The sequence below is a fragment of the Agelaius phoeniceus genome, chromosome 5 (assembly GCF_051311805.1).
Source record: "Agelaius phoeniceus isolate bAgePho1 chromosome 5, bAgePho1.hap1, whole genome shotgun sequence".
NCBI lineage: Eukaryota > Metazoa > Chordata > Aves > Passeriformes > Icteridae > Agelaius > Agelaius phoeniceus.
Genome location: NC_135269.1, coordinates 26,987,230 through 27,014,068, shown reverse-complemented (window position 1 = coordinate 27,014,068; position 26,839 = coordinate 26,987,230). Strand labels below are relative to the sequence as shown.

Here is a 26,839-nt window from a genome sequence, read left to right as displayed (position 1 = left end):
AACACACCTCTTTGGATAACACAACAGAAGCATTTGTGTCAGAGCAAAGGTGGAGAAGAAGCATTTTCTAGATTATTATTTCTATTCCTTGTGGCTCAGCAGAAGCCCAAGGACTTCAGCAAATTCCCCATGATTGCAATTTTCAGACCTCCCCAGGTGAAGGAATATGGCACTGCAAGTTGGGCTCTCTTTTTCCTTTACACTGGATAATTTATTAGTTTCCAAGGAGACCATTTCTTCCATCATCTGTTCCACACTCAAGGAAATATTAAGGGAAAGAAAGAGAGAAAGATTTAATAGAGGCCTGTTGGGCTTAATCCCTTCTAGTTTCATGAGCAGTCAGTACTGAAAGTCAGGGTATGCCTCTCCAAAAAGGACTACAAGAATAGTCTTGGAAAGTCAGCCTAAGAATTTTAAAGACTGAAGAGAGTCTGGCCTCTTGATACACACTTGACATAAAGGCAGCACAGTGTAAGCACAAAGAGAAGTGAGGCAAGAAAAATGAGCCCTGTTCATATCTCAGTGTCCAACCAAATGTGTGACCAACTGTGGAATAACTTTTAGTCTTACCAGGCACATCTGAGTTGACTTTGCTTTTTCTCAACCAAAGCCATAGGCTGGCTCATATCTGCCTCCCTCAACATGAGCCACTCTTTTTAGTGACACTACAAGCTGTCTCCTTAACTATATCTCTGGAATCAAAAAGGTAATTGCAGCAGAAACCATGACCTATTTTTTTGAAAACACTAAGGGTTGTATTGTGATTGCCGCAGTGCTTACAATAAAGATTGCACAAAGATACCGGGGATTCAAGATAGGTTTTTTCATAAATTAAGTAACTGCCTAGGCTCAGGCCCCTTTTTGGCACTCTGAGTGTGGTTTGTTTTGGATAACTTAACCTCCTTTGAAAACGAACAAAAGTATTTCCTATCACTGCAAAAGGAATTCTTTGTCCAGGCTAAACCGACAGAAGAGGCTTTTTCCCCCTCTTTTTAGGTTTGGCAAAAAACCCTAACAATCAGAGTATTGTGAGTTTATTTATCATGAGGGAAGAATACATGGGAAAACATTTTACGTTCTCTTTTCAGTGGCTTTCAAAAGAAGGGTTCTGCTTGGAGAAGAAAAAATACCTTTATTTCTCCAATCTTGAATGTATGTCCTTTCTGAGATGGAAGATTTTTTTGTTTATCTGTTCTTCCTCTTAAGTGAAGTGAATAAATCTCCAAGCAGCATTTCTGATCAAACAGAAAAGGACACTCATGCAATCCTTGGGCATCAAACTCAAGTTTTGCTGTGTCATGCCTAAAATAGGAGGGACAAAGGGTCAGTCAACTTCTGTTTAACTGTGGTGTTTGCTAAACAGGAATATGTCTTTGGATAAGAGACACAGTGTTGTTTAGGTTTTGTTTTGTATAGATATATTACTGCTTTTGTATAGATTCAACTACTTCAAATTTTGATGTGTTTATGGCAAAAGGAAAATGTTACATCATTTGAGCCTCCTCTTCCTGCAGAGCAGGAACTAATACCAGTACTAACACCAGGCTCTGCCCAAACAACCTTACAGCAAATCATGACCTCTGGGCTTTGAACACACAGGTCATAGAACAGTTTTGAGGCTTTCTTTTAACCCACCTGCTCATAATTTCTGCTGTGACCCACACTTCACTGAGTGGCTGGAGTTTTTGTGGGGGAAAAAACTTCATTGGTTTTTTCCCTTAAAATTTAGTCATGGATTTAGTTTAAACACATATCAGAAAGAGATGGTTTTCACAAGATACGAAAAGTACTTGTTTTCCTCCTGAGGTTTTAAATTTTTCTTTCCTTTTTCTGTGTTCACAGCACCTTGTCTTTTGCATAAAGCATCTGATCTCCTACTTAATTCCAGATCTTCCAAAAGATCTGAGAGATCGAATGAGGAGAGAAAAGTACCTGATTCAGGAAATGATGTATGAAGCTGAGCTAGAACGTCTGCAAAAAGAGCGGAAGGAAAGGAAAAAGAATGGAAAATCTTATCACAATGAGTGGCCATGACAGGATGAGGAAGAAACTGCTCAAAAGAAGATAAGAACTCTTGTTTATAAAAAAAATCCTGGTTTTCTACAGCAGAGAGTGCACTGAAAGGAATAGTCAGTAATGTGTGCATTTAGCACATGTGCGCCCCTCTTCAAAAGGGTGGATTTTGTCATAAGCCTTTTGAAATTAGAGGTGTTTCCAAGGCTTAGTCTTCTCCAGAGCTGATGTCAACACGAGCACATCAGACCAATACTAAGTCTCTGCACTCTTGCCAGGAAGTTCCCAGGCCCTGACTAAAACTCAGGGCCCTGAACTTCAAAGCAGTTACACAACTTCCAGTGCTTTACAGAACTTGGTGATCTTCCGGCTCATTCTCATGAAGCTGCTACTTCACAAGCAGTGACTGCGCCTTGGCAACGTGGCAGTGTTTGTCTGTGTGTGTGGCCACCACCTGCAGCACGTGCATGGCAGCGTTGCTCTCTTCCACAGCGGACCCAACCGCGTTAGTTTGCATTTGCCACCGGTTAAGGTCACGTAGCTGGACCATTTCCATTGCTCAACAATACTGAAGTATTATCTAGAGGGAGATGCATGATCATGAGTCTGATCAACTGGCCTGACAATGCTGAAAAATGTAGGCATCAGAAGTGCAGATAGCCAAGCATCTAAATGTGGCCAGAGGTATCTAGCTGTAGGATCATTTATTTGGAAATGACACTGTGAAAAGTTGGTAATATATGTTAAAGTTTTGAACAGTGCCTTTTCAGCTATAGGACTGTCTGATGTCTGAAGGAATGAAATCAGGTTAGGGCATCTTGCCCAGAACTGCCCACAGATTTGTGTTGCCAGATCACATTGAGGCCTAGTCAGGAATTAGGGTGTACTTACACATGTAACACATGTCAGACAGTGTCTTAAAGACCTATCTGCCTAAGTAAAACAAACAAAAAAAGGCAGATGAACAAGGTGAGCAGAATAAAACACAGTCATCCAGAATATCTACACTTGTAGCACTTTCTGTATTAATCATTCCATTATCTATGAAAGGGGTGGAGAGAAAAAACAAAACAACAGACTGTAGTATGAAACAGCTTGAAATCCTTAATGCAGAGCAATTCTGCACAGGCTGCAAATGAGACTTGGGCAAAATAAGTCACTGTCAGCATCCTTTAGCAAATTCCTTAATATTGAGAAATTTAAAATTTCTGATTTAATTAAGAAATTCAAAATTTCCAGACTATTAACCCAAAAGAGTGGACTTGTAGCTTTGAAGACATAATAAGTGTTGGATGGAGCAACATGAATCAAAATACTGAGTGTTGTGAAAGCTCTTCAATCAGTTATTTCTAAAAGTTATTCTAGAAGTAATTTGATAGAAGGAGTAGAATTTGCCCTTCTGGACAGACCACGCAATGCAAGATCCTACAGATGGATACCTCAAGCTCCACATGACAACAGGACCATTTGCACTAAGACAAATATCAGCAAATTAGAAATATTAACTTTTTTCCACTGCAAAGGAGAACTGTGCTATTTGCATGAGAGGGGGGAGCTTTGATGGAAGGCAATATGACTTGAGGAAGGAGAGGGATGAAAGAAAATGTGAGCACCCTCCTCTCTGTAGCCACTGCCTGCCTACACAAAAAAGCAAGGAACCTCCTCCAGTAGTGACCCTCCATCCTATCTGAAGAGGATAAATGACATAGCAGCTCCCTTTTATCAGATCCTGGCCCAAGCCTGAAAGTCCCATGAGACAACATAAACACTGAAGGAATATCAGGATTAGCCTGTTCTGTGTTGTCTTGGTGCCAAACTGAGTGGGGAGCACAAGTAGTGGCTGTGGGGTAAAATCCTGACTAATGGGGAAGTGAATTTGTTCATCTTTGCTCACAGCAGCTGTGGACACAGCCCCCAGGACAGTGGGGAAATAGAAATATTTCTGTCTCTGTAAATAGGGGGTGGGGATCAGGCAATGTTGACCTCCAATACACACATGCCAGATGGGTTAGTATTTACCATCCACCACCTACAGCTGCAGCCTGGGAATTTTGAGGCAGGATCACTGTGCAAAATCATATTCAGACGAAATTCACATGAATAATTGGATTGTTTTGGATACCCTTTGTTTAATGTCTAAACCAACAGATGACCAGAGCTTAGAAACTGTTTACTAAGTAGTAAAGTGAGACATGAGCCATGCATAAAATCAGTGTCACCTATATGAGCAAAATGGACCTTTGCTAATCCCTGCAGTAAGAGGCAGCTTTGTCAATTTAGATCTCAGTAACTCTGAGAACTGAACTGAAATACAGTAGAATATAAACTGACTTCCACTCCAGAGAAACCACTGCAATAAAATGTGCCAAAACAAATAATGTGCAGCAGAAATGCAATAGCTAATAATTGCTTTTGAGAGTAGTTTTCAAGATAGCTGCATTAGGATGAATTTTCCTGACAACACATTGCTAGAAGATGTGTCCTGCTCTGCTCTAAATAAGATCATAGGTTGGCTGCTTGCCAAGCTTGTGCTGAGTATGATGCTGCAAGGGGCTCTGACCTCCCTGGCAGACCCTGAGTACATCTCTGTCACTTCAGTTTGACCAGCCAACCCATCGAGGTTTCTCTGCTGCTGGTCTGATGAACAGATTTCCCCAGAGTCCTTCAGAGCTACATAGCAGAACACTCAGGAAAGATGCCCCCTTTTTATTTCCTAGAAAAATAAAATACAAATAATAGTATAATAATAAATGGAATTTTAATAGTCTCTAGAGAACTAATTTATGCCATTCTCTTCCTGATCTGATGATGGGTTTTGTTTAAATCTCCATGTGACAGTCCTGTATGTTGTTTATTTATTCCAGCTCCACAAGAGCACTACCTTCAAGAGAATGAGAAAAAACTGCAACCTCAATGCATGGCACAGACATTTTACATAGCAAGCAGGACAGCACACATCAGAGGATTTACTGTGAAATCATCTTGCAATCAGCATAGGATTGCTCTCCATAGGCCATTCTTGACAGCAGCATGTACTTCATGAGCAGTTACACACCAGTTTTTAAAACCAAGGAAAAAATGTATATTGGGACTGTTTTTCAGCCCGTTTGCTAAGTTTTTTGCATTCTGTCCCATGCTGGTTTTACAGATCTTAGAATAAAAAATCTAAATGAACAACCTGGATACTCTGACAAAAGAAAAATCTAGGAATAGAGCATCATCTACGTTCAAGTCACCAAATACTACAACAGAAAACGTGTTTACAAATCAGTTCTTTTTTATTTTAAATCTTTCTGAGGGGAGTTACATTATTGACCATATATATTATATATATATACATATATATAAAGTATATAGAGAAATTGTTTATTTGTAAATAGAAAAATTAAAATTCTATGGAGAAGAATGTCAAGTTTTCACACTTTAAAAAAAATCATCAACATAAAGCCATGTTTAATGCTTGTACAATGTGATGTAATAAACTTTAAAAATAAATAATGCACATGAAATATTTACTGCTTGTCATTCATGAGTTTCTTTCTGTTTACCTTATTTGTTCAGCAAGCAAACTGGCCAGTCAGATAGAAGTAAAATTTAAATGCAGACCAAAAAGAGACAAAATCTGTCACTATTTTCTCTCCGTGGTTCTTTTGTGTGTTCACATAGTCAAATATTGTTACTGTTGTGGTTTCATGGTTGGGGTTTTTTAATGTTTTTACTTAAACAGGTTCCTAATTGTTTTGTCTCATGACCCTGCCAGATGCTCCATGTAATTTGGACACTGCGGAGTGCTCCCACTCCTGTGAAATGAGTCAGTTTTGAGCATCCCACATTTCTTTATCAGGAGAGCTTTTAGCTGAGAGAGATGAAGGATCAGGATGCAGGAGTATGGTGGAGACTCCAAGAATTATCTTGCTTTTACACAGACAAGGAAGGCCTTGGCTTAGAGTTCAGCTAGCAGAAGACAGTATATTTTCCCAGAGAAAATATTATTGAAAATCAATTAATTGTTTTAATTAATGATATCAATTAAGAAGAATATAGGAAAAAATAAAGCCAAAAAAGTCACTTTATAGCTCTGCAGCAGTTATGGGAGGTTAGATAACAAGAAATGGGGTAGCTGCTTAGGTCACCTGCAAAGCCTAAGGGTGTTTGTCTCTAAACTGCTTACTGAAAGATATACTTCCCAGTGAAAACTCATCTTGATGTTATGATTGTGGACCAATAAATATCACCTGGCCCAAACCCAAACTTCACTTCATACCAAAATTCAAGTTAAATGACTGCTCAGTGCTTAAATAGTGACTTCAGCAATAAAGGGGAGGTAAGATGGTAATTAACTTGTTTCCTCTGTTTTAAAAAACTAAGTGAATTCAAAGCACAGAGAAGAAAACTACATTTTTTAAGTCTGACAGCAAGGAAGATTAGTTTTCATGAACAAAACAGGTAGAAGTTACAGATGATCTAAGGCAGCATCAACTACAGCGCAGTAATTTCAGCACAGAGTGATGCAGAAAGGACATGCTGATTCTGTTTCACACAGCAGTGACCAGCCACCCTCTGGAGAAGCACATTCAGATGGGAATTCAGCATTTGGATTGGGAGGGCTGTAGCCATACTGGCAGGCACACAGATCAAGTGCTTGCTGCAGGCTTCTGTTCTCTGTTACAGCTCTCTCACAAAGCACAGGTACACAGAGGCACACCAGTCCACTTCAGCACTCTGCAGCAGCATGGAGATAGCAGTACCTACCCTCTTTCAGATCTGTGGGCTGAAAGTACCAGGTAAGTATAAATTGTTATATTCCAAGGCTGAAGAAGTATTCCATAGCACAGAATGCAGTATCTGTTTCTGGGTCATGAAGACAAGGCACAAGGTGGAATGAGCTGCACTTATCTTCTGAGACTTGAGAAGCATAGCCAGCTGATTCAGTCAATGGGCTAATTGTCTCAGAGTAACTCAGACAGTCCCAAAACAGAGATATTCCTGTCCTGAACCCTAGAAGACTTTATTCAGGATGCTATTGTTTGTCTCAGATCTCAGATAAAGGGACACAAGACATAACTCATGGGATCTATCCCACTTGATCACAGCCCTTCCACACAGTGGCTTTAGGCACTGACCTGAACCCGAGCTACAGCAGTGGAGTGGGAAAAGGGGCTGGCCCTAAAGTCTGTACTGGATAATGCAAAAAAATGCTTCAGGAGGCATGGGGGAAAGCTGCCTCCATCACCACATAGTTTTGCGCTGGGTTAGCCAATGGAGTCAAGGCCTTGGTGCACCCACAGAGTGTCTGGCTGCCCTCTTCTCCAGACCGAGTCCTTAGAGCCCATTTTTTCACCTTTCTTTTCTAACAGTTCATCTTATACAGTAGATCATCAAATGTCCTCTGTCACAAGGGCACAGAAAAAAATTTATTTAGATGCTACAGGGCCGCAGTCAAGGTAACTAAGCTAGCACTGTGTCATTTTCCAAGTTACAGCAGCTCAGTACTTGGCACAAATGCAGTATAATTTTTAGAAAGCCATTTAAGGCATGCAGTCAGTTTTTCACTTGATTCCCAAGCATGACTGCCTTCTAAGCATCACAGCTCAGCTTTCCTGCAATGACTTTAATTTTCCAGCTTAATTTTGCTGCTGTAGAAGAGTTTTAAACATTCCTGTATAGCCATAGTAAAAGTCTGAAGCACAAAAACAACACAGTGGGTCAGTCTGTTCCCCACTGTACCCAAAAGCAAGCAGTAGAAGAAAGCAATGGGGGTTTTCACTCTCCCAAAACACCAACACAGGGCATGGTCTCACGTGGATGGGCTGTTAACCTTCTCTTGGCAGCCCCACCAGAGGATAGGCCATTCCATAAGCCCTGCAGCCCTGGAGAAGCCTCCACCATGTGATATCACCTGTGGTCCCTTCTCCATCCCAGAGAATTGTGCAGGGGGCTCTGCACACCTGCAAAACACAGTAAGCACTTGCCTGATCTGAACCAACCTTGAACATGAATTCCTAGAGTGAAAACAAGGACGGCAAGAACACAAAGAAAGTTTCAGCGCATAGCTCTGGAGAGAACTGCTGTGGCAAATGCAGATGCAGCCTTCACTCTTGCCCAGTACAGCCAAAAGGGAACCTTCTTTGTTAACATCTCTGTGCACTGTGTCCAGCCCAGTGCAACAATCCTAGCCCAGCAAGCTGGGCATGCAGCAGAAGGCTGCTGTGGTTCTGGTCTATGGCACTGAATAAAAAGTGCAAATAGATTATTTCCTTCATGAGGACCAGCTCTGTAAGGGCAAGACAGAGGAGAACAGGGAGATAGGGCATGAAAGGACAAACAGTACTGACTCTTGCCTCTACCACCACCAAAGTCACTCTTGCAGCTCACAGCAGTGAGCACAGAGGAGAAGCTGCAGGTAGCCAAGAAACAAGTGGGTTAAAAAAAAAAAGACAACAAAACCAACAAAATAAATATGCTCTCAGAATCAGTTCTACAGAAGAACCATATAGTACTAAATATGCCTCCTATACAAAAAAAAAACCCCACAGTTTCTTGCAATCTGATAACGTCCCACACCCTAATCTCTTCATACTTTCAATGCCTTAAAAGAAAAAAGAAAAAAAAAAAGCCAGAAAAACAACCATGTCTGGGCGAACAGTACTCTTTCCAAATAAAAAATTCACTCTGAGGGTGAAATGAGATTAAAAGCAGATATTTTCCAGGAAGCTCAAAATATCAGGCAAATATTTCACATATTGCTTTAGGCTCTGTCACCAAGAATCAGAGAGAGTGAGGAAGTGCAAGAAAAACCTGATTCCTTTCTTGACTAATGTCAAGGTCATGCAAAGGCGATAGTGCCACAAAGCTCAGCAGATGCCTGCCCCTGACCCCAGCAGAGCTGGTAACCGACCCAGAACAGGAACATCAACAGTGCTTGACATGAACAAAACTGTCCTCATGGGCTGACACAGCCTTGTGTCATATGTGAAGACCATTGACTTTATTCTTGTCACTTGCAACATCCATTTCAATGTGGCTAAAGGCAGGGTTGTCAGTTCCTTCATTTGCCATGGTAAATGGTTTCCAGTTCAACACTTCCACTTTCTCTGGCTAAAAAAACAAAAGACAAAAGCCATGCTGTGAAACAGAAGAAAGAGTCTTCCTCTCTTTGACCTCTCTTTGGCCAGCAGAGTCAGGCCTGACATACAGGGTTGCCTTGCAGGAAAACATGCTGGCTGCTGACAGAGCACAAATACTTATTCATTGCAGTAGATGGTATTTTTCTAGGGGCACTGAAAGTTTTGTATTGCATAAGGTACTTATTGTGTAAAATGTTCTTGTAACACAAAATGTTCTTGTCCTGCAAATTGGTCTGGGTGTGCAAAGTTCTAATTGCTGTTTTCATGTCTACTGATATGTCACCACCAGGTCTTTGAGCTATTGACTCCCAACCCTTCATCCTTGCCCCATCTATGACAGGAAGAGCAGATTAACATGCACCATTGCTTTGATGTCACATTTCTATTATGGAAATGGAATGAGATATTGAGCTCCTCATGTGCAGAAAGTTGCTTAGTTAGCTCTGATTTTTTATCTCATCAACTTTCTGCAGTATTTTTGATTCCAACAGTATTTTTGATTCCAACCACTTGTTATTCAGCTCTTAGCCATATAAGAGACAGACACATAAAGAGACTTGTTTCTGACTCCAGGCATAAAAAAGTATGGCTGTGGACATTAGCTTCCATATGGGTGGTGGATTGTTTTGCTCTTTTTCAAAAGACTTCAGGGATTAAATTCCCAGATAGTAGAAACAGATGTTGACCCATTGAAGGCAGTGAATGACAGTAACTGGATAGCTGATCTCCAGTACTGACATGGGCAAATAGCATTACAATAGTATGGTATAATATCCCTTTTTTTCACTGGTGTTCTTATCCAGAAGCTGAAATACATAGGATCATTCTAGAAGGAGTTGTAAGTATCAAGAAAAAACATTTTGCAAGCTGGACCATCTTAAAGATATGATTATTGCCTGAACTACTGAACAAAGTTGAACTTGAATGCTCAGCTGACGATATTGACTGAAAAGTGATCTGTAGTTTATTTTAAAAAAATAATTTCCCTGTATTCTCCCTTCTAATGGATGTTATTACCCAATAATACTTCCCCTTTTCTTTTTCTTAGGATGAGAGGTATGAAACAGATACACTGACTAGAAATGTTTTTTCTCAAACAGTAGTCAAAGTTACAAAAAAATTCCAACCTAAGAGAACACATGTTCACAAAAAAAGGAATCTTTGCTGAGTCCAAGGTGTGCCTTGGGGTAGCTTCCCAGAGGCCAGTTAGGGAGTATTCTAGCAGAAACATGGAGAAAACTGTCCCTTTTCTCAGTTGCTTCTCTGTTGTTGACTGAAGCTATGGCAAAAGTGCTTCCTTGCCTTAGTCCCACCTGCCTTGTGCTCTCCTACTGCCTTAAAGCAGATAGTCCTATCAGGCAGCATCAGGTGCTATTCATCCTGATTGGAAAAACATGAGCCAGGAAATTTGTTTGCCTTTGTCCCCTGGAGCAAAGACTGATTTAAATCAGAGATGCACAGTTACACTTACTTGCTCAGTTTCAGACCGTGAGAAGTTGGACAGGAAATCTTCCTTGGTCAGCAGGAATTTAGGATCTGTGTTCTGCTTTAGTCCTCCTACAAAATAGACAAGCTTTATTCAGCCAGCTTTACACATGCAAACCATGTGTCAGACCTCAGCTATGGGCACCAGGCCAGGCAAGCAGGACAGAGTCATGCAGCAAAAGCCATCAAGCAATCACAGACCTTAGGGATCATTTCTTTACAAAAATGTATACCCTGCTCCTCTCAATATATAAAATAATCCCTCAAGGTCTATTTGAAATGCCTTAGCTATTTCCCAGCTTCCTAAATCCTCCTTGGATTTCCTATTTTGGAAAAAAAAATTGAATCCGGCAATCACCAGAAAAGAAAAAATTGCATCTGTGACTACTCTGCCAGTCCAGGAGCTCTGGCACCAAGTGCTACCCTGAACCCTGAGCTCCAGTTCTCAGCTCCCTATCAGCAAGACTCCTGTCTCCAAACTCACCAGCAATTTTTATAGTGAATTGTTTAAGAGCATCCCCAAGATGGGGGGATGAGGGTTAATGGAATGTCTGGGCATTTTTAAGGCATGGAAGATTAGCTATTCTTGGGTGGGAAACAAAACTGATGTAGGTGCTGGGAATTAGCTCTGCTTGCTATCTGAGGCTTAAATGGAATCTTGCTCCATGAGAAGCAGGGTGACATTGTGACTGGGTTAATTCTTTTGTGCTTCTGTTCTTGGGCTGAGTATTTCTCATCTGGATTTAGAGAATTGTGTGGTTTTCATGCTTTGTTTCATGGCCTATATGTAACCTGATCCCTACCAGGTAAAAAGTGAAATTTGGATTCAAGCATCACTATAGCAATGGGAAGAGCATGTGCTTGAAGATAAGTGTGGAGCAAATCTAAAAACTGAGAAGAAAAATAAAATTAGATAAATGTGGCTTGTGCTTATAAGTTGCAAGGCATAGGGAAGTTAATGTGAGTTTGTCTACTGAGTTTGGAGTTTCAAAGTCCTGGAGCCATTGTGGAGCATTATAAAAATTTGAAATCGAACAGCCTCCAAGATGAGGGCTGTTATATGAATCTGGCTGGGGATACTGGGAAAAGCTGTGAGAACAGCTGCTTTTTTGCTGTTTCTGCCATGCATGAGGTAAATGACAAATGTAGCTTGCATCTGACCTGGATGCAAAAGTAGTGAGGCCATGGGCTGGAACTGAACTCCCCATTCTTACCCATGGCAAGCTGCTTTTTCCCTTAGCACAAAAGTACTGGGAAACTGAAAAAGAAGCTAAAATAGCCATGCAGAGATGTGCAGCTCTCAGGCATGTTCTTGAGGAATGTGGTGAAAAGCATGCACTCTATGGATGCAGACAACAGCCCTTGAGTGCTCTGAACTCACTCAAAGTCAAACTGCTTATGTCCTCTAGAAGCATGGGTGTATTTCCTTGCTCGGAGTTGTTGCCATGTTCAGGGACAAGTCTTAAACCTCCAGTCCCTGCAGGCATCTAATAAAACAGGAAAGACAGATGTCTTTTTTTTCCTTCTTTTTATGACCCTTAGGTTTAAAAATCTGCTGAAACTTCTTTCTCCTTAGAGATTTGTAGTAACTTTTGCTGTGGGCAAAGACCAGGAGCAGGATGCAGAAGCGCTGAGGGGAGGAAATTCGATTTAAGATGGTAACCTTTACACAGTGTTTGCAATAGGTTACTGGCACTTCCTGTGGCTCTCAGGACATCTTAGTTTAAAAGAGATCTGAGACACATTCAATCACAACTCTGAAACTAGTACCTGTTAGGAGGCTGATAATTATCCCCACAACTACTGTGACGAGTGTCCCAAGTGTGCTGAAGTAGAGATAAGACAAGGAATACCAGTTGTCTGCCAGGGCAGGCCTGAAATAAAGCAGAAAAAGTGTTAATCTCTCCTTTTCTTTTCCAAAAAACTTGAAAGTGCTTGTTTCCAGACAGCGTATAAATACAGAGATACTTTTGAACCAAGAAACCTGGTAATCTTGAGCTACCTCCATACAATCATATGTGCACTGAAAATTTGTGCCAAAATTTGCAGAACAAGTTCCTTTGTAAGAGACAAGGCTAGCCAGTACAGTGAGGCAATGCATGAGACAGAGCAGGTAAAACAGGACAGTCCTGTCTCTGCTAGGAATCTAGTGCAGAGCTGAACACTCTAGTTATCCAGATGAAGGGATTAATTTCTTTAGCAAGGGTGGTGTTATTTAAAGAAAGGGGCACAAAAAAACCCAACAAGGAAATCAACCCTATGCAGCTCTAAACAGCCAGAAACAACAGAGCAACTGTCTTTACACGTCATTCTGCTCTCCCTGACTATGTCCTCTGTTGCAACAGGTGTTTCCCAGCAGCCAGGAGCAATGCTGGAGGGCTCATGCAAGAGGTGTGGTATATGAAACCGGATGTTGGGCACCCAGTGTGTCAGGGTATGTCTTGATTGTACAATGCTCTAAGGTGTAAGGATTTGGAAACCCTAGAAATGTGGTTTTTCAGCCTTTTTTCTGTTCCTGCTGTTCTCTGTATTGCCATTCATGTTAAACTTAACTGTGATCATCTAGAGTAAGACATTTGGCAGTTGCAAAGCGGAGGAAATCCCATATATTGTGCCCATTCTGAATGCACTGATTAGAACTATTCTGCACAGATAAGTTGCTGTAGGTAGAGCTGCTAACTGGCATTTTGCCCTTTAACTGCCAATTACTCTAATTCATATGACAGATTGTGGAAGCTAATCCAATAACTATAAATGATATCTTTGTTTAAAACTGTGGTCCACAGTAAGGCATGTCCAAGCCTTTGAACTCAAATATTGAATGGAAGCTTTTCAGATTAATAGAAATATTCACTTTGACTTCTGTTGTGGGATAACTCAGACAAACTACTTCAGTCTGAGAGGGAAAAAAAAATCAGAGAAAACTGCTGCATCTCAAAGAGTGTGGTAGACAGACCAGAGGATCATTATAGTAACCCAAATACTGTACAGATGTTCATGTTTCTTTAAAAAAAAATGCATACTTCGTTACTGTACTTGATGAACTCATATACCTTTCTGCACCTGGTGTGCTGAAAACCGTTGTTAATGGAATTTCTGTTGATGTTAAATTTCCTAAGGATATATTACAGCCCACAGTTGAGAGATCGAGTGGCTTGGTTCTCTCTGGAAGTGGAGGATAAATCTGGGATCCAATTCCAACCCAAAGTGAAATAATGAAACCACTGACAAGACCTACAAATGCTCCCTGCAAAACAAAAAGTGAAACTTGCATTTACATGAAAAGCAAAAGATATTTGAAAGAAACAACAACTAGATGAGTAAGAAATAGTCAAGATAATCTGAACATAAGTCTCCATAGCAAAAATGAAATATACAGTTGGGAAGTGCTGGGGAGTTTACTTCATTCCCTTTTGGGGAAATACAATGTTTTCTCACAGCTTCTGAGCACACCTCTTTTTGTTTGGCCACTAGGTCTTTACAATCAAAGGATAACTTTGGTCTTCATGGTATATGGTATTTGAGGCCCTCCTTGAACAAATACAGAAGTAAATTTTCAATTTTCTCATGTGACCTGTTTTAGCGAAAAAGTCTCTCCTACATCAGAGGTAGGTGGGGTTGTGGCTGAGAGCTAATAATTTTTAATTATTTACTTTAGTATATATATAAAATTTTCAACTGCAAAGAGGTAAAGATCAGTGATTAGTAAACCTGAAAATGGTAATAGTAAAATATTATACTAATATTAATATATTAATATATTATTACAGTAATATTACTATAATAAATTAGTAAACCTGTAAATAGTAATGGTACAATTACTAATACTAAATAGTAATCCTGCAATACTAAACCATGGACCATATCAACGAAGTTTGTCAAATCCTTTTTTTGATGGAAAAGGTTTTTCATCTGAAAATGGTAATTTTACAATATGGAAGCACTCTGAGAATACCCCAATTTGGTCTGCAAGTGCCTAGACCCCATTTTCCTGGCCTGACCCCCTTTTGCTCAGACAGGCCAGCATTCTCTGAGCCTAGTGGTTGTTCAGCTGTATCTCGAGATGCATTGTCCCTGCTTCTAAAATTGGTTTTAAGAATCCTTGTCAAAGCCTCATTTTTATTCAGATTATTTCCCCCATCCAAATCTCTTCATGGGATGGAAATTCAAGTTCCTATACAGCTCTGACTGTCATTTCCTTGGGATAAGGAAGAAAGGGAGCAAGGGGAAATGTCCTCACGGAAAGTACCAAAGACATCTCCCTTGCTGCCCAACATCAAATTATTAGTGGAAGAAGAAGCCCAAAATTATCAATACATTTTGGATGAACAGGTCTTTAAATTTCTACTTACAATTCCATTTGCAAAGGAGCAGAGGATTCCCAAGGCAAACAGTCCTAAAAGGGGGCCACCAACCATGCCAAAAATGCTGAGCGCTGCCTGAGGAAGGAAGAAAGTCTGCTATCAGGTGCTGTGCAAGGAAGGTAAAGCTTCCAAAATGACAAGAAGAGAAGATGTTCAGAAAGAAATTATGAAACTTTTTAAAGTGGTGTGTACTCAGTTGCCAGGATTTGATATATGGATGCTTAAAACACAGGCTGAGCCATGGACCCTTAAAACACAGGCCATGGGTGGTTTCACATCAATACCCAAGAAAGAATAAAAACTAATCTCATCATGGTATTCAGCAATTATTTTCTTACATAATCTATTCTGGGTCATTCAACATTAAAAAGCTGTCTGGCACCTACCTGCAACAAGGCTCCCAGAAGAGATGCCACTGCAGCCATAGCAATGCAGACTCCACCATAAAACAGGCCTGTATGTGAAAGGCAGAACAATGTATAAATCTGCCAAAGTTTGAAAATCACTAATGGAAAAGTTTCTGTCTAACCCAGTACAGTCCTAACACCTCCCAGATAAAAGTGCTAACATCTGGAGTTTTTCTAAGAGAGTCTGAATTGGCCAAAAGGTCAGGTTTCTGTTTACATTAAGAAGAGATCACGCAAAGTTGACAAAGTCCTCATTCTGTGAATTACTAAAGATTAGGTAATAAATGTCAGCCACATAGATTAAGCATAGTGGCAATAACCCATTTATTGTTCATATGTCTCAGCTAATATCCTGTGTCATTGTCCTTATTTTGAGGGAATGATTTTCACTTCTCAGCCAAAGTCTAGGAAGCGAAAGAGTAAATGCTGGCAGATGACTGGGAGCTGGCACAGTGACAGAGCACATCCCAGGTCACCAGGACACAGTGCCTCTTTCCAGGAGCCATAACACTGGCTTACTTGTTTTTCCCACCTCCGCCCTTGCTGAGTTTCACTGCTCGAGCATGAGGTTAATCTCACTATTCATTGTGATGTGTCAGGCAACTCACCATACCACAAACAACAATTTTGGCATAAGCATTGTTTGCAATGTTTAAGAAACTTCTCTCAGGTGACAATATTTAATTCTTGGTACCCTCCCAGCAGTCTGCCATGCTCCCTGGTATGGGCTCCAACATGACAGCAAGTTGGGATGGAGGTGTTTTCATTCTTACTACAAACACTTTCTTGGGCTACACCTGCAGCTGGTCACAGACAGTACAAGTAGCAGACGTGACAATTGCATTTCACAGATTTAAATAATCTGTTCACTCTAGTTCTGATTCTCTTCGAGTTACATTAAGCAGAGGAGCTAAACAGAGTGACAGTGTGAGAGTGTATCAGAGAAGATGTGAAATTTCTTGTTCCCTGGAATATTTTTAGGACACAAGGCTACTGCTTGCATATCAATTTAAAAAATGTTACAAAACAGCTTCCATTGCTTCTCATTTTTGACAGATGAAAGAAAAATAGGTGTTTAAGTCAGAGATATTTGGCTTTGTAGAATTGTGAATCAATACTGAACACAGATGTAGTGCGTATTTCCTTACAAATTAAATTCAAGACCAAACAAGATGGTTGCCTTTTTTCCTTAGACTCACTTGTTCCCCATTTGTGTAAAACCTACACAGCTGATCTTGTCTCCCTCAAATGCTGCACTGACATAGTCCCACTGGTATGAATTACTTACTCCTGACATACACCATCATAAGCAAGGTCTGAATCAAACCTTCACTTTGTAAAGCAAAAGCAGAAAAGATGTTTTCCAAACTTACTCATCCCCATGGAAATCCATGACAGCTTCTTTTCAGAGAGAGATTTGAAGTAGGGCTTAATGAGGTCTTCAACAGTCACAGCAGCCAGAGCATTGATGCTGGAGGACACTGTACTACAGAAGGCAAGATTTATACAATTTTTTTATATCTTAAATGCTGAAATCATAGATAACAGGTAGGTTACTGGCACAGAGAAACTGCCACTGTCTAGAACAGCGCCAGAAAACTAATGTAACTGTTGCATAGGTTTAAATAACTTATTGCAGAGAATGCAGCTAACAGCTTAGAAAAACTGTTTAAAGTAATTATCCTCGGTGAAGTCAAGGCACATACTGATGAAAAGCTGGGCTGGACCTGGAGAACTGAATAGAAATATCTGTTATATATAGCTAGGCTGTAAACACTACTGGTATACATGATACCTTCACAAATGATCTACAGCATATAACTGGGTGGGTAAAATTCCCACATCACTGTTTACTTTAAGTGCACCCCCAGAGAAGAACTCAGATAATTTAATTATGGTCACCTAAAAATTAGGCATCTACTAAACTACATGCCTACTAAATTAGGCATCTACAAACCAAACTACTGAAGGTTCCCTGTGGGATCAGAGAAACCAGCACTCCTAAGGCACAACCAGGTCATCCTTTGTCTGAATGTACCTTGCTCCTGCAAGCCACCAGCTTTTCTTCACCATGTGAAACTAATATTTTGGCTGTTCCCTCTATTTATGTACCTACCAGTATTCAGAATTTAAAAAATTATTCTGGTGTCACATTTGTAAGTTTCTTCATTTCTAACTGTTTGCTATTGCTCAGAGCCTTCACTGAGACAATGCTTCTTAAAGATACTCCTTGGGAAAGCTGAACAAAACACTCCCCAGTATGGGACAGAAGGGTATCAATCTGTCTCCTACAGTATATAGTAGGATATATAGTGGTTGTTGTCTCATGGATTCATTCAAGACAATTGGAAGCCCAGGAACTCTAGAAAAGAAGTCTCTAGAGATCAGGGGTAAGGAAAGGCTTTGAAGTTATGCAGGATGAGCAATAGGAAATTTCCCCAACTGTAGCTATTTGGTGTAACTATCCATCCATAATACTCAAAAATTCCTATAGCAGAGGGGCTTTAAAAGCACAGAGAAGGATTTGTTAGTGTTTTACATGACATGTGGCTAACTGTTTCCTCATGTTGTTAGTAGAGAACTCCAAACTACTTTAAGTCCTAAGAGCCAAATATTGGAAACTGTGGATTTTTAAGCTGCATTATGAAAGAGATCAGTGATTTTTTTAAGACTAGAAATTAGCTGGACAAAGAAATATGTACAGAAGTTTTAGTATAAATACAACTTTAGCTCCAAGAAAAAAGGGGGAAAAAAGGTAGCAGTTTACAGATTATTAAATTACCTTAATGTCCCACTGTAGGCACTAGCCACAAAAAGTCCTGGCACTCCTGGGAAATCACGCATGATATCCAGCACTAGGTATGGCATTAGCTGAAAAATTCAGATTAAGAAGTATTGCCATCTTGCTCTAATTTTTCATCTTATCACTGTACTGGTTTTTTACAGCCTTCTCACTGGCATTCTGTCCAGCTGTTCTAATTTTTAATGCCCTATCTTGCTCTATTTATTGATTTTTTACAGAGAAAAACAACCCTAAAATGTCCACTAGAGCTACAGAGAATCTGTTGAGACCATCTAGCTGGGGTGTCATGCCATCAGGACCTTGGTTTCCAGTGACAATTGTACAGGAAGCTAGGCCTGGGCAGCAAGTGCTCTGTTCTGTACATCACTCCCTTGGGGGGGCTGGGTGCCACAGATGCTTTTTCTGCTGTTCACTCCACAAAAAGAGGTTCATAGACTCAGATATTGGTACCTGAGATCAATTTCCATATAGGAAACTGTGTGCCATTTTTTGACATTTGCAAGATCTGAATGCTGGGAAGAGAGAGGAATTTAAAGATTTTCTTCCCTGAACAATTTTTTTTTTTTTCAAAGACAAGTTGGTATTTTTAGTATCTTACTTCCAGTTTCTACCAAACTAATTTGACTGACAGGAAAAACTTAATTTTCTTCCATTTTCTACCTTGGGTCTTATTTTATTTTCCTCTTAAAGACCAAGTGGTCCTGCCTCAGGTGCTCCATGGTCTGTGCTCTTCTCCTGCCTTTCCAGCTACTGTCCATTGGAGTATTATCCAGAGCCTGTGATTATCTTAGGCTTAAGCACACAAATAAAAGTTATTTGATTTCCTTGGGCCCTGGCTCTGGCCAGTCTATAGGCTGCCAAGAACTCTTGTTCCTCAGGTAAACCTTCTGCTCAAGGTCTGTTTAGGGAGAGGTCATCATCAGTGGTGAGGTGGTTCCTCTGCAGCACAGTCTGATTGCCCATCTCTCCTCTGAAGGAGGGAAGGATTCACCATCACTAGCAAAGAGCTGCCTGCTAATAGCCTTTCTTCAGGTGTGTGCTTTGGGCACAAGTATGGTTTGAATCTGAGAAGGATTTTGCCCTCGTCAGTCCAGGGGAATTTGGGCTGGATGACACAAAACAGCGCACCAGGACCCACAGTCACTCACAAGGGCACTGCTGCTCTCTTCCCCTCACTTCTCTTCAAAGCAGTTTCATGCAATGCTGGCACTCCTGAACCCATTTTGAGTGAAAAACCCACATGTTTGCAGAGGTGGGTGTACTGAGAGCTCTCCACATTGCAGATCTCCCTGCTGCCCACCTTACCAAGTGCTGAGGGACTTGCAGCTCCAGGAACTGTAGTCTCAGCCTGACACAGGATTCCATCATGTCACTGTTTCCAACCCCCTGACTCTTGAACTGCCTTTGTCTGTTTATTATGGCTGCAGAGGAAGGATACCCTCCCACCACCTTCCCCTGAGATGTGGGGCTGTACCTGGTCGAGTGCCGACACCTGTTTGGCTGTCCATGGGTCACAGTCTTTGTAGATGGAGTAGAGAGCCAGCCCACAGAGTGTGGCACAGACTAGGATTGCCCAGAGTCCCACCAGGTTGATGTAGAGGGACCTGCACCAAGACACATGGAAACACCATGTTAGAGCTCAACATCCCACAAAAGACCCTGCCAGGGCCAAGCAAGGAAGCGCTCGCACCTGCACCGAGGAGATTCCCAGGTCAGCGGCTGCCTGCGGGCTAGGGAGTCACCATACAACTCCCACCATTTCACCTGGAGAGAGATCACATTTCTACAAGTACAAATGACACTTCTGGTTTTGGTGTCACAGTCTGAGCACTTGTCCCCTGGCAATGGAGATGATGGGAGCGCTAGAATCCCAAATTTCATCATGCGTACAAGTTGTACATTGTAAGCAGCAGGCCAGAGGATGCTCTTTCCCCCATGCCACACCCCTGACAAACCCCAAGCAGATTTGTAAGGCGGGGTGCCCCAGATCCAAGTGTGGGGTACCTTATAGTCAGCACCAGCATTCTTTTGCCTGTGGAGCTGCAGTATTGCGTTTACACAATGCTGGAGTTGTCTTTGTAAAGCTACAAATCTCCCATTTTCTCCTGAGACAGTCTCTGTGGGAAGCAGCAATGAGAAACTGGGGCCTGGGACCTGGTCTGGAGCTGCCTCTGGATGCCACTTCCAGAGAGCAGGGATTCTCAACAAGCCCAGGGCTTCCCCTTCAGTAGCTAAACAACTTGGAGTCTGGTATCATCCAGAAACTCCATCACCTCCCCACGTCCTGATGCAAGCTTCAGTTTCAGATAATGGTGAGACCAGACGTGTTTTCATCAGGCATTAATTCTGCCTTTGCCACACAACAGGCAGCTTCTATTGGCAGTGAAAAACACATTGTTCTCCTTGCTCAGTGAGGGCTTTTGCTTTCCATCTAAGTCTCTGGTATTCTCAAATGTTTCTAAGCTCTTGATGTCTCCTGGGTCACAAATATCTTGGTATCTCCAGGGTCACAAAGTTCTTCTCACCTAGAGTGGTCATTTCAAGCAAACATACCCATTGGGAGCAAGACCTTGAAAAACAACGTTCCTTTCCAGCAGTTGCCTCCTGGTTATCTGTGTATCACTGATAGTGATTTAACTTCCAGACAGATCACATACCCTGGACCTGTGCCAATTGGTAAGGCCTCCTCTGGGAGGACATTTGGTTTCTGTGAAAATATATCCATGCTTGCAATGATTCAGGAGGCCTTTTAATGCTTTTGGTTCCCAAGAAAGTAAGGGGAAACAGCCTTTGTATTTCTGTAGAGGACCAGCAGGACGAACAAAGAAGTAAACCTAACTTTATAAGCCTTGTTAGACATTGAAATGGACATTTTCAGAAAGGTATAATGTAGATTAACAAATTGAACTATCAGTTTTATACAATAGAAAAGTTTTTGGCAAGCACAATGCAAACTCTTAGAAAAGACCTATATAAATAAAAGCTGATTTATGTATCGTAGGGGAAACTGCATTTTGCCTTGTATTTGCAATTAGGGGGTGGTCTAAACACAGAACCAACAGCACTTTAAATTTCTCTCTAAACTAATTTAGTAAAAATGAAGTAGTCCTCTTCTCATAGATGCTTACATATTGATTGGATGCCTTGCATCCACTTAGCTGAAGCTGTTCCTGCACTGGCATAATCTATCTTGATATACAACACCCAGAAACTGATTTAGCACAAAATTTAACCAATGAGTAAAATCAATCCAACTCTTTTGAGCAGATGTAATAGAAGAATTAGCCTAGAGCCTGTAGTGAAGATTAGAAAGTCAAGAGAAACATAGAGAAGCAAAATAAATTGTCTTGTTTTTAAGCAATTCTTGTTTTTAAACTGTGTCAGTGTTTGACAAAGAGCTTTTTTTTTCCCTTCTGATTTACATCCCAGCTCATGGTACGCACTATGACTAAGCACTGGGGAATAATAATTGTAGCACTGTTGAAAGGAGGTGTTTCCATTAATTCTATGTGAGTAACGTGGGGTGGAGTTTGTGTGAAGTAGGCATTTTGACTGCAGAAAGCTTATTTTCAATTGTTTGTTTCAGTCTGTTTCTAAGAACTTAGCACTGAAATATGCCAGCTGATGACCTTGAAAGGAGAGAAAAATGTGTTAGGAGCCCATATTTTTCTGACAGTGTAGCTCTCCTGCTCTGAGTGCCTCTTATCATTCAGATATAAGCATAATGTTCAATTTGCCTAGTGATTGTTCGAAGATGACAGAATGTGCTCCTACCTACTGGTGTTTCTTGAATGGTGAAATCCTTTCCCAAAGCCTGAGAAAATTCCTGTTCTTGGACCACTGTTAAAGGCTTTCCCAAAACCTGCAAGTTAGGATCTGTGAAGGAATTATTTTCTGAGCTCTGATGTGTTACTGTGCTGTCTCTCAAAAAGCCTTACAGTAAATGACACAGGGGTAAAAAACCCTATTAGTTTGACCTGATGACTTCTGTGTACAGATTAAATGACAATAAGAGGTTCAGGCCAACAACATGACCTGCCAAATGTGTTTAATTACACTTGAATATGAACTAGATAGTCACCACAGAATAGCAGTGTTTATAGTTGTGACAAGCTGCAACTGTTATGCAAAATGATTTCTCCATGCAGAGCAAATATCTTGCACAAGCAAGATGCCACAGAATCCAACCACCCGTGCCAGCAGGATAGGGCTCTACTGATTAAGGCTTGGCAACCATCAATATGAGAGCCTAAATTCCATTCAACCTCCTACAGAACCAGATAGCTTCCAGCCCTGACAAAAGCTGCTGCAACAGCTCAGAAAAACTACCCTGAGGCTGCCATGTGTCAGATTCCCTCTGGTCACACCCTGCTTCTGAGACACTCTGGAAGTGTCTCTGCTCTCAAAGAGGGTAGGGAGGGCCCAAGAGAGGGCACAGCCCTGAGTGGAGCAGGTGCTGGGAAGAACAGCCTGACTGGCACGCAAATCTGGCACAATGAACGTGTCTGTTCTCCCATACACAGTCATTCCAGGGAGATAGATGTGGGATGTGCCTCCTGCCTCTGCAGTGCTGAGAACCTAGAACCCAGCCATGTGCCACAGACTGCACAGAAGTGACCTGGTACGCTGGAGATGTGTCAGGGAGTGCTGAAGATGTACCAGATAACGAGCATCAGCTCATTCCTGTCTGCAGCACAAACGGCTGAAAGGCAGATTTTCTTTACTGATATAAACAAAATATTTCAGCGGTAAATGTTGCATGATTTTGTGGTATTCTGCTAGCTTATGAAGTGAAAGCCTTCATAAAGCTTCTTCTCTCTATGTCACTGTACCATAGAATGGATAAATGTACAGGGACTATAGTTATGATGTGTGCTTCTATATTTCTTCTATAAATTATTTTCATGAGATCACTAGTAATTCCTAAATCCTGCACTGTGAACTAATGGAATGGTTCTAAAGATAAGATAATAGAGCTAGTAAATATACTCCATTCTAGAGTAAAGGTTCATCAGAAATGTTTACACTCAAGGAAAACATAATCCTCTGCCAGTTTCCACAGTTAATTTCTTAAAAAATATGCCATGATTATTATGAACACAAATACATGATTGCTCAGCAATTTTATCACTGAATAAGTAATTTCTGGATTTCCTCACACCTATATTCATTGTTATAGGAAAATATTTTAGCCTTTACTTATGCAAAATCCCCATACAATGATTTAGGTTTCATAGTGAAGATACTGTCTTGATATGACTTCAGCATATGTACTACAATATTTGGTCTTTAGGTTGCACATAAACTTAATGCAGCTATTTCTATATGAGAACCCTGGTGCAGTAAAAAAATTCAGGCACAAAGTTCAATGTTACAGCAAGCACATCTAATTCATATACCAGTAATTACTGTGCCAAATTTCTTCTACCTGGTCCATAAAACAGAAGGCAAAAATTGTTAGCCTTTATAATGCAATTTATACAGACAAAATACCCACTCATTCCTTTAAAAAAAAAATCTCTCTTATAAAGAACAGCCACTGCTAAATTCAGACAGTACCTGCAGACAGACTTACAATTTTGCATGGAATCTGTTTTTGCAAGCGATGTATCTCTGGACTTGAGACTGGTTAACCCCGTATATACCAGTCCACGTGAAAGTCCCACCTATAACAATCGTCCAGAAGGTGTGTCTTTGCAAAGGATTGGGATCAAAGCTACAATGAAAGGAAAAAAAATAAGAAAATTCATAACATGAAAGTCTTCTTAATATGTAAAGACCTTAATGCTTAGAAGAAATAATTTCCCCATGCTTGTTCTAATACAAACTTTCTTAATTTGACCAGATTTTGAACATTAAGTTACTTTACGTGAAGCCATAAAAAGCAAATTTTAAAACTCAGAGCTGACATCCTGAGCCAGTGAAACACTCTGAACTGTCCAAAGGTGAAGCTGCAGAGCTTTATTTGCCTATAAACTACAGTCTTATGTAAAGTTGTATGATGCTTGTGATGGTTGTGATGAAATGATGCTGCAGTAAAAAGTGTAACGTGCCTGCTTATCTAGAGGGACATCAGTCTAACACCAGTATAAAGGTGTGTTTACAATCCCAGCCTTTGTGGACAGAGCCTCTATAAAACATTTTGCTGGTTTACCTCTAAGTAAACAGCAGATTTTAAGTGGCCATGAACAATTATTATTTTTAAATCAAACTTTAATATAGCAATAAATTATATTTATCTTGGTGAACACTCTAGTATTTTTTCACCAATTACATCCTTTACTCCTTTTCTTTTTCCATCTGTGAACTCAGTGACTGGGAGAAGAATCAATGCAGTACAACCACTGCAAATGAGCCAAACAGATTGAAATAAATTGCTGTTAATAAGTAGGAAAAATTACCCACCTATGAATTACTTACTGAAGAATTTGGTGAAGAATTTTATAGAATAACCTGATTAATATTGTGAACTGATAGATAAAGGACAAATCACAATACTTGTCATACTGAACTTTCACTCATAGCACTGGGTGAAGGTTCTCAGAAGAATCTTGTATTCATCAAAGGTACAATAACTTTTTTACTTGAAATGGTAATTGATTTGATTCAACATTGTCAGACTGAATATTCTTGAACTTTTAAAGTGATATTTTTAGGCTAAGATTACTTACAATAATGGAGGGTAAAATACTATTAAAACTACTTCTTCTTTTTCTTTCAGGAAAAAAAAAATCCTCCCTTTTCCAGATTAGGCAAAAATTATTTTCCCATTTGTTTTGGTGCAGTCACTGAAATGCCAAATCAGCTGTTTGCAAATTGTAATTATAAATACAAATGTGCTCTCCTATTTACCATTCTCTTTCAGTGGAATCCCAAATGAATCCTTAAAATACCTACTTGACAAAGTAAAAAGGTTTTTCTCTTTCCAGGATTTTGCATGGAGTAAAACCTAAAAAATATCCCTCAAACTAGGTAAGCTTGTTTAAAAATATACAGAAACTGTGTCACAACTTCTGCCATCCTCCTCCTACAGTAGCAGTTTAATTTCACAGTTAGTCACATGAGCTCTATTTGTAGGAACAGAGAGGCACGTCCTCTGCAAGTACAAACTCACTCCCAGAAGTTTAATCTTCCTCCGTGGTAGGAATCATTTACAATGCGTCCAATTCCCTCCTGAACCACCACAGCTCGTATAATCACAGATGAAAATCCAGCAACCATGATTCCAACCTGGAAAACATCTGTCCACACCACTGCCTTCAGACCACCCTGCAAGAGGAAGAGCACATATCAGGTACAATAAGGCAGCAGCACTCCTGCTTTGCACTCACATTCAACTAACAGAAGCATTGCCATCTGTATTATGGGTAATAGATAAATCTTTAATGGAACTAATTCTGTACTGATGTCTTTAGGAATTGTATTCTGGAAGATACTCAGGACATTGTGACCTTTTTTTGAAGTGCACGGGAATTTACTTTGGCCATACACATAGTTTAATCCAGTATTTCCTTCACCATATAACCTGATTCAGAAGTTTGTATCCACAAAGAGATTTTTAGATAGATATATTTTATATAAGTACTACTAACTCCAGAAGGTATACCATTCATCTGAATAAAAATAAACATTAGTTAATCCACCATATGCAAATAAATTTGTCACTGAGGTTCCATGTCATCATTTCATCTAGACACTTGGTCAATTAACGCTGAATTAAAGACCAATCTGTTCATGTGGCATGCTATTTTCAGTGGCTCTATTCAATAACACACAAGACTGATACAGTTGCAGTTTGACAAACTGCACGGCAAAACCCTACTAGATCAGAAGAAAAATCACAGGAGAATTTTTAGAAAGGGAAATCTACCTTTTTTGCTATTCTTTCAGCAACAACAGAAGTTTGAGTGTATCATAACAAAATATATTTCAGTTGCATAGAGGCTGTCTATGCATTCAGAGAGGTCCCTGGATGAATATGGTCCTGTGGCTACACGTGTAAAATGTAATTCCATGGAGTAACCTGATTATTAGGCTTCTTTTTAATAAATTCCATATTTGATGTGAGTGGTGAAATGAACCAATTTTTCTCAACTGAAGGGCCCACATACCAGTGTGCAGTAGAATGTGCAGACCACGCCAGTCGCCACCACTGCACCCCACAAGTCGAAGCCAGTGACTGAAAGAGAGGGAAAAAGCACCAGTGTGAATGAAGCACTGGGGACAAAAGACTGCAGGCAAATTATTGGAAAAAGCTAGAAATAAATTAAATGCAAAAGTAGGCGGTATAAATGGCAATGAAAAGATTAGTGTATTTAAACCATGGGATTCACCCTAACCAGCTGTAAAACTGAAACAGTTGTTACAGATTTGGAAACTGCTAAAAAGTTGAGATTTATTTCAGGACAAAATATAAGGAAGCTATTGCCTTTAATGTGAATACTCCCAAACAACATGTCCAATATGTCCCAGTTCAGGAAGGTTTTAAAATATATGTCCTTCCTTGAAATACCTGTGTAGTTGCTACCGAGCCCTTAGGCAGGGATTTAAGCAAGTAAACAGTTTGGGGGTTCCCCACAGCGATAAGGTTGTTCAAACATTGTCTGGAAGAAATGTGTCAGAGCAAAAGCCTTTCTTCTA

The 26,839-nt window shown here is 40.3% G+C and overlaps 2 protein-coding genes across 12 annotated transcripts in view; one reads left to right on the top strand and one right to left on the bottom strand.

The window, feature by feature from the left end:
* The window catches only part of ANO4 (anoctamin 4), a 187,330-nt gene extending 181,802 nt beyond the window's left edge, over positions 1 to 5,528 (top strand). For 9 of the 11 annotated variants that reach the window (XM_077178703.1, XM_077178706.1, XM_077178701.1 and 6 more), the window contains one exon: positions 1,843 to 5,528. In XM_077178703.1, coding sequence (XP_077034818.1) covers positions 1,843 to 2,034 — 192 coding nt within the window. In that variant the 3' untranslated portion in view covers positions 2,035 to 5,528. The remainder of the gene's footprint in view (positions 1 to 1,842) is intronic. The other 2 variants (XR_013182362.1, XR_013182361.1) reach the window with 2 other exon arrangements.
* The window catches only part of SLC5A8 (solute carrier family 5 member 8), a 29,283-nt gene continuing 7,551 nt past the window's right edge, over positions 5,108 to 26,839 (bottom strand). Inside the window, exons 4-15 of the mRNA XM_054631821.2 lie at positions 26,311 to 26,378; positions 25,314 to 25,468; positions 23,775 to 23,915; positions 19,674 to 19,803; positions 18,179 to 18,267; positions 16,770 to 16,882; positions 15,376 to 15,443; positions 14,978 to 15,064; positions 13,679 to 13,872; positions 12,396 to 12,499; positions 10,612 to 10,697; positions 5,108 to 9,111 (exon numbers count right to left, since the gene is read on the bottom strand). Coding sequence (XP_054487796.1) covers positions 8,980 to 9,111; positions 10,612 to 10,697; positions 12,396 to 12,499; positions 13,679 to 13,872; positions 14,978 to 15,064; positions 15,376 to 15,443; positions 16,770 to 16,882; positions 18,179 to 18,267; positions 19,674 to 19,803; positions 23,775 to 23,915; positions 25,314 to 25,468; positions 26,311 to 26,378 — 1,367 coding nt within the window. The 3' untranslated portion in view covers positions 5,108 to 8,979. The remainder of the gene's footprint in view (positions 9,112 to 10,611; positions 10,698 to 12,395; positions 12,500 to 13,678; positions 13,873 to 14,977; positions 15,065 to 15,375; positions 15,444 to 16,769; positions 16,883 to 18,178; positions 18,268 to 19,673; positions 19,804 to 23,774; positions 23,916 to 25,313; positions 25,469 to 26,310; positions 26,379 to 26,839) is intronic.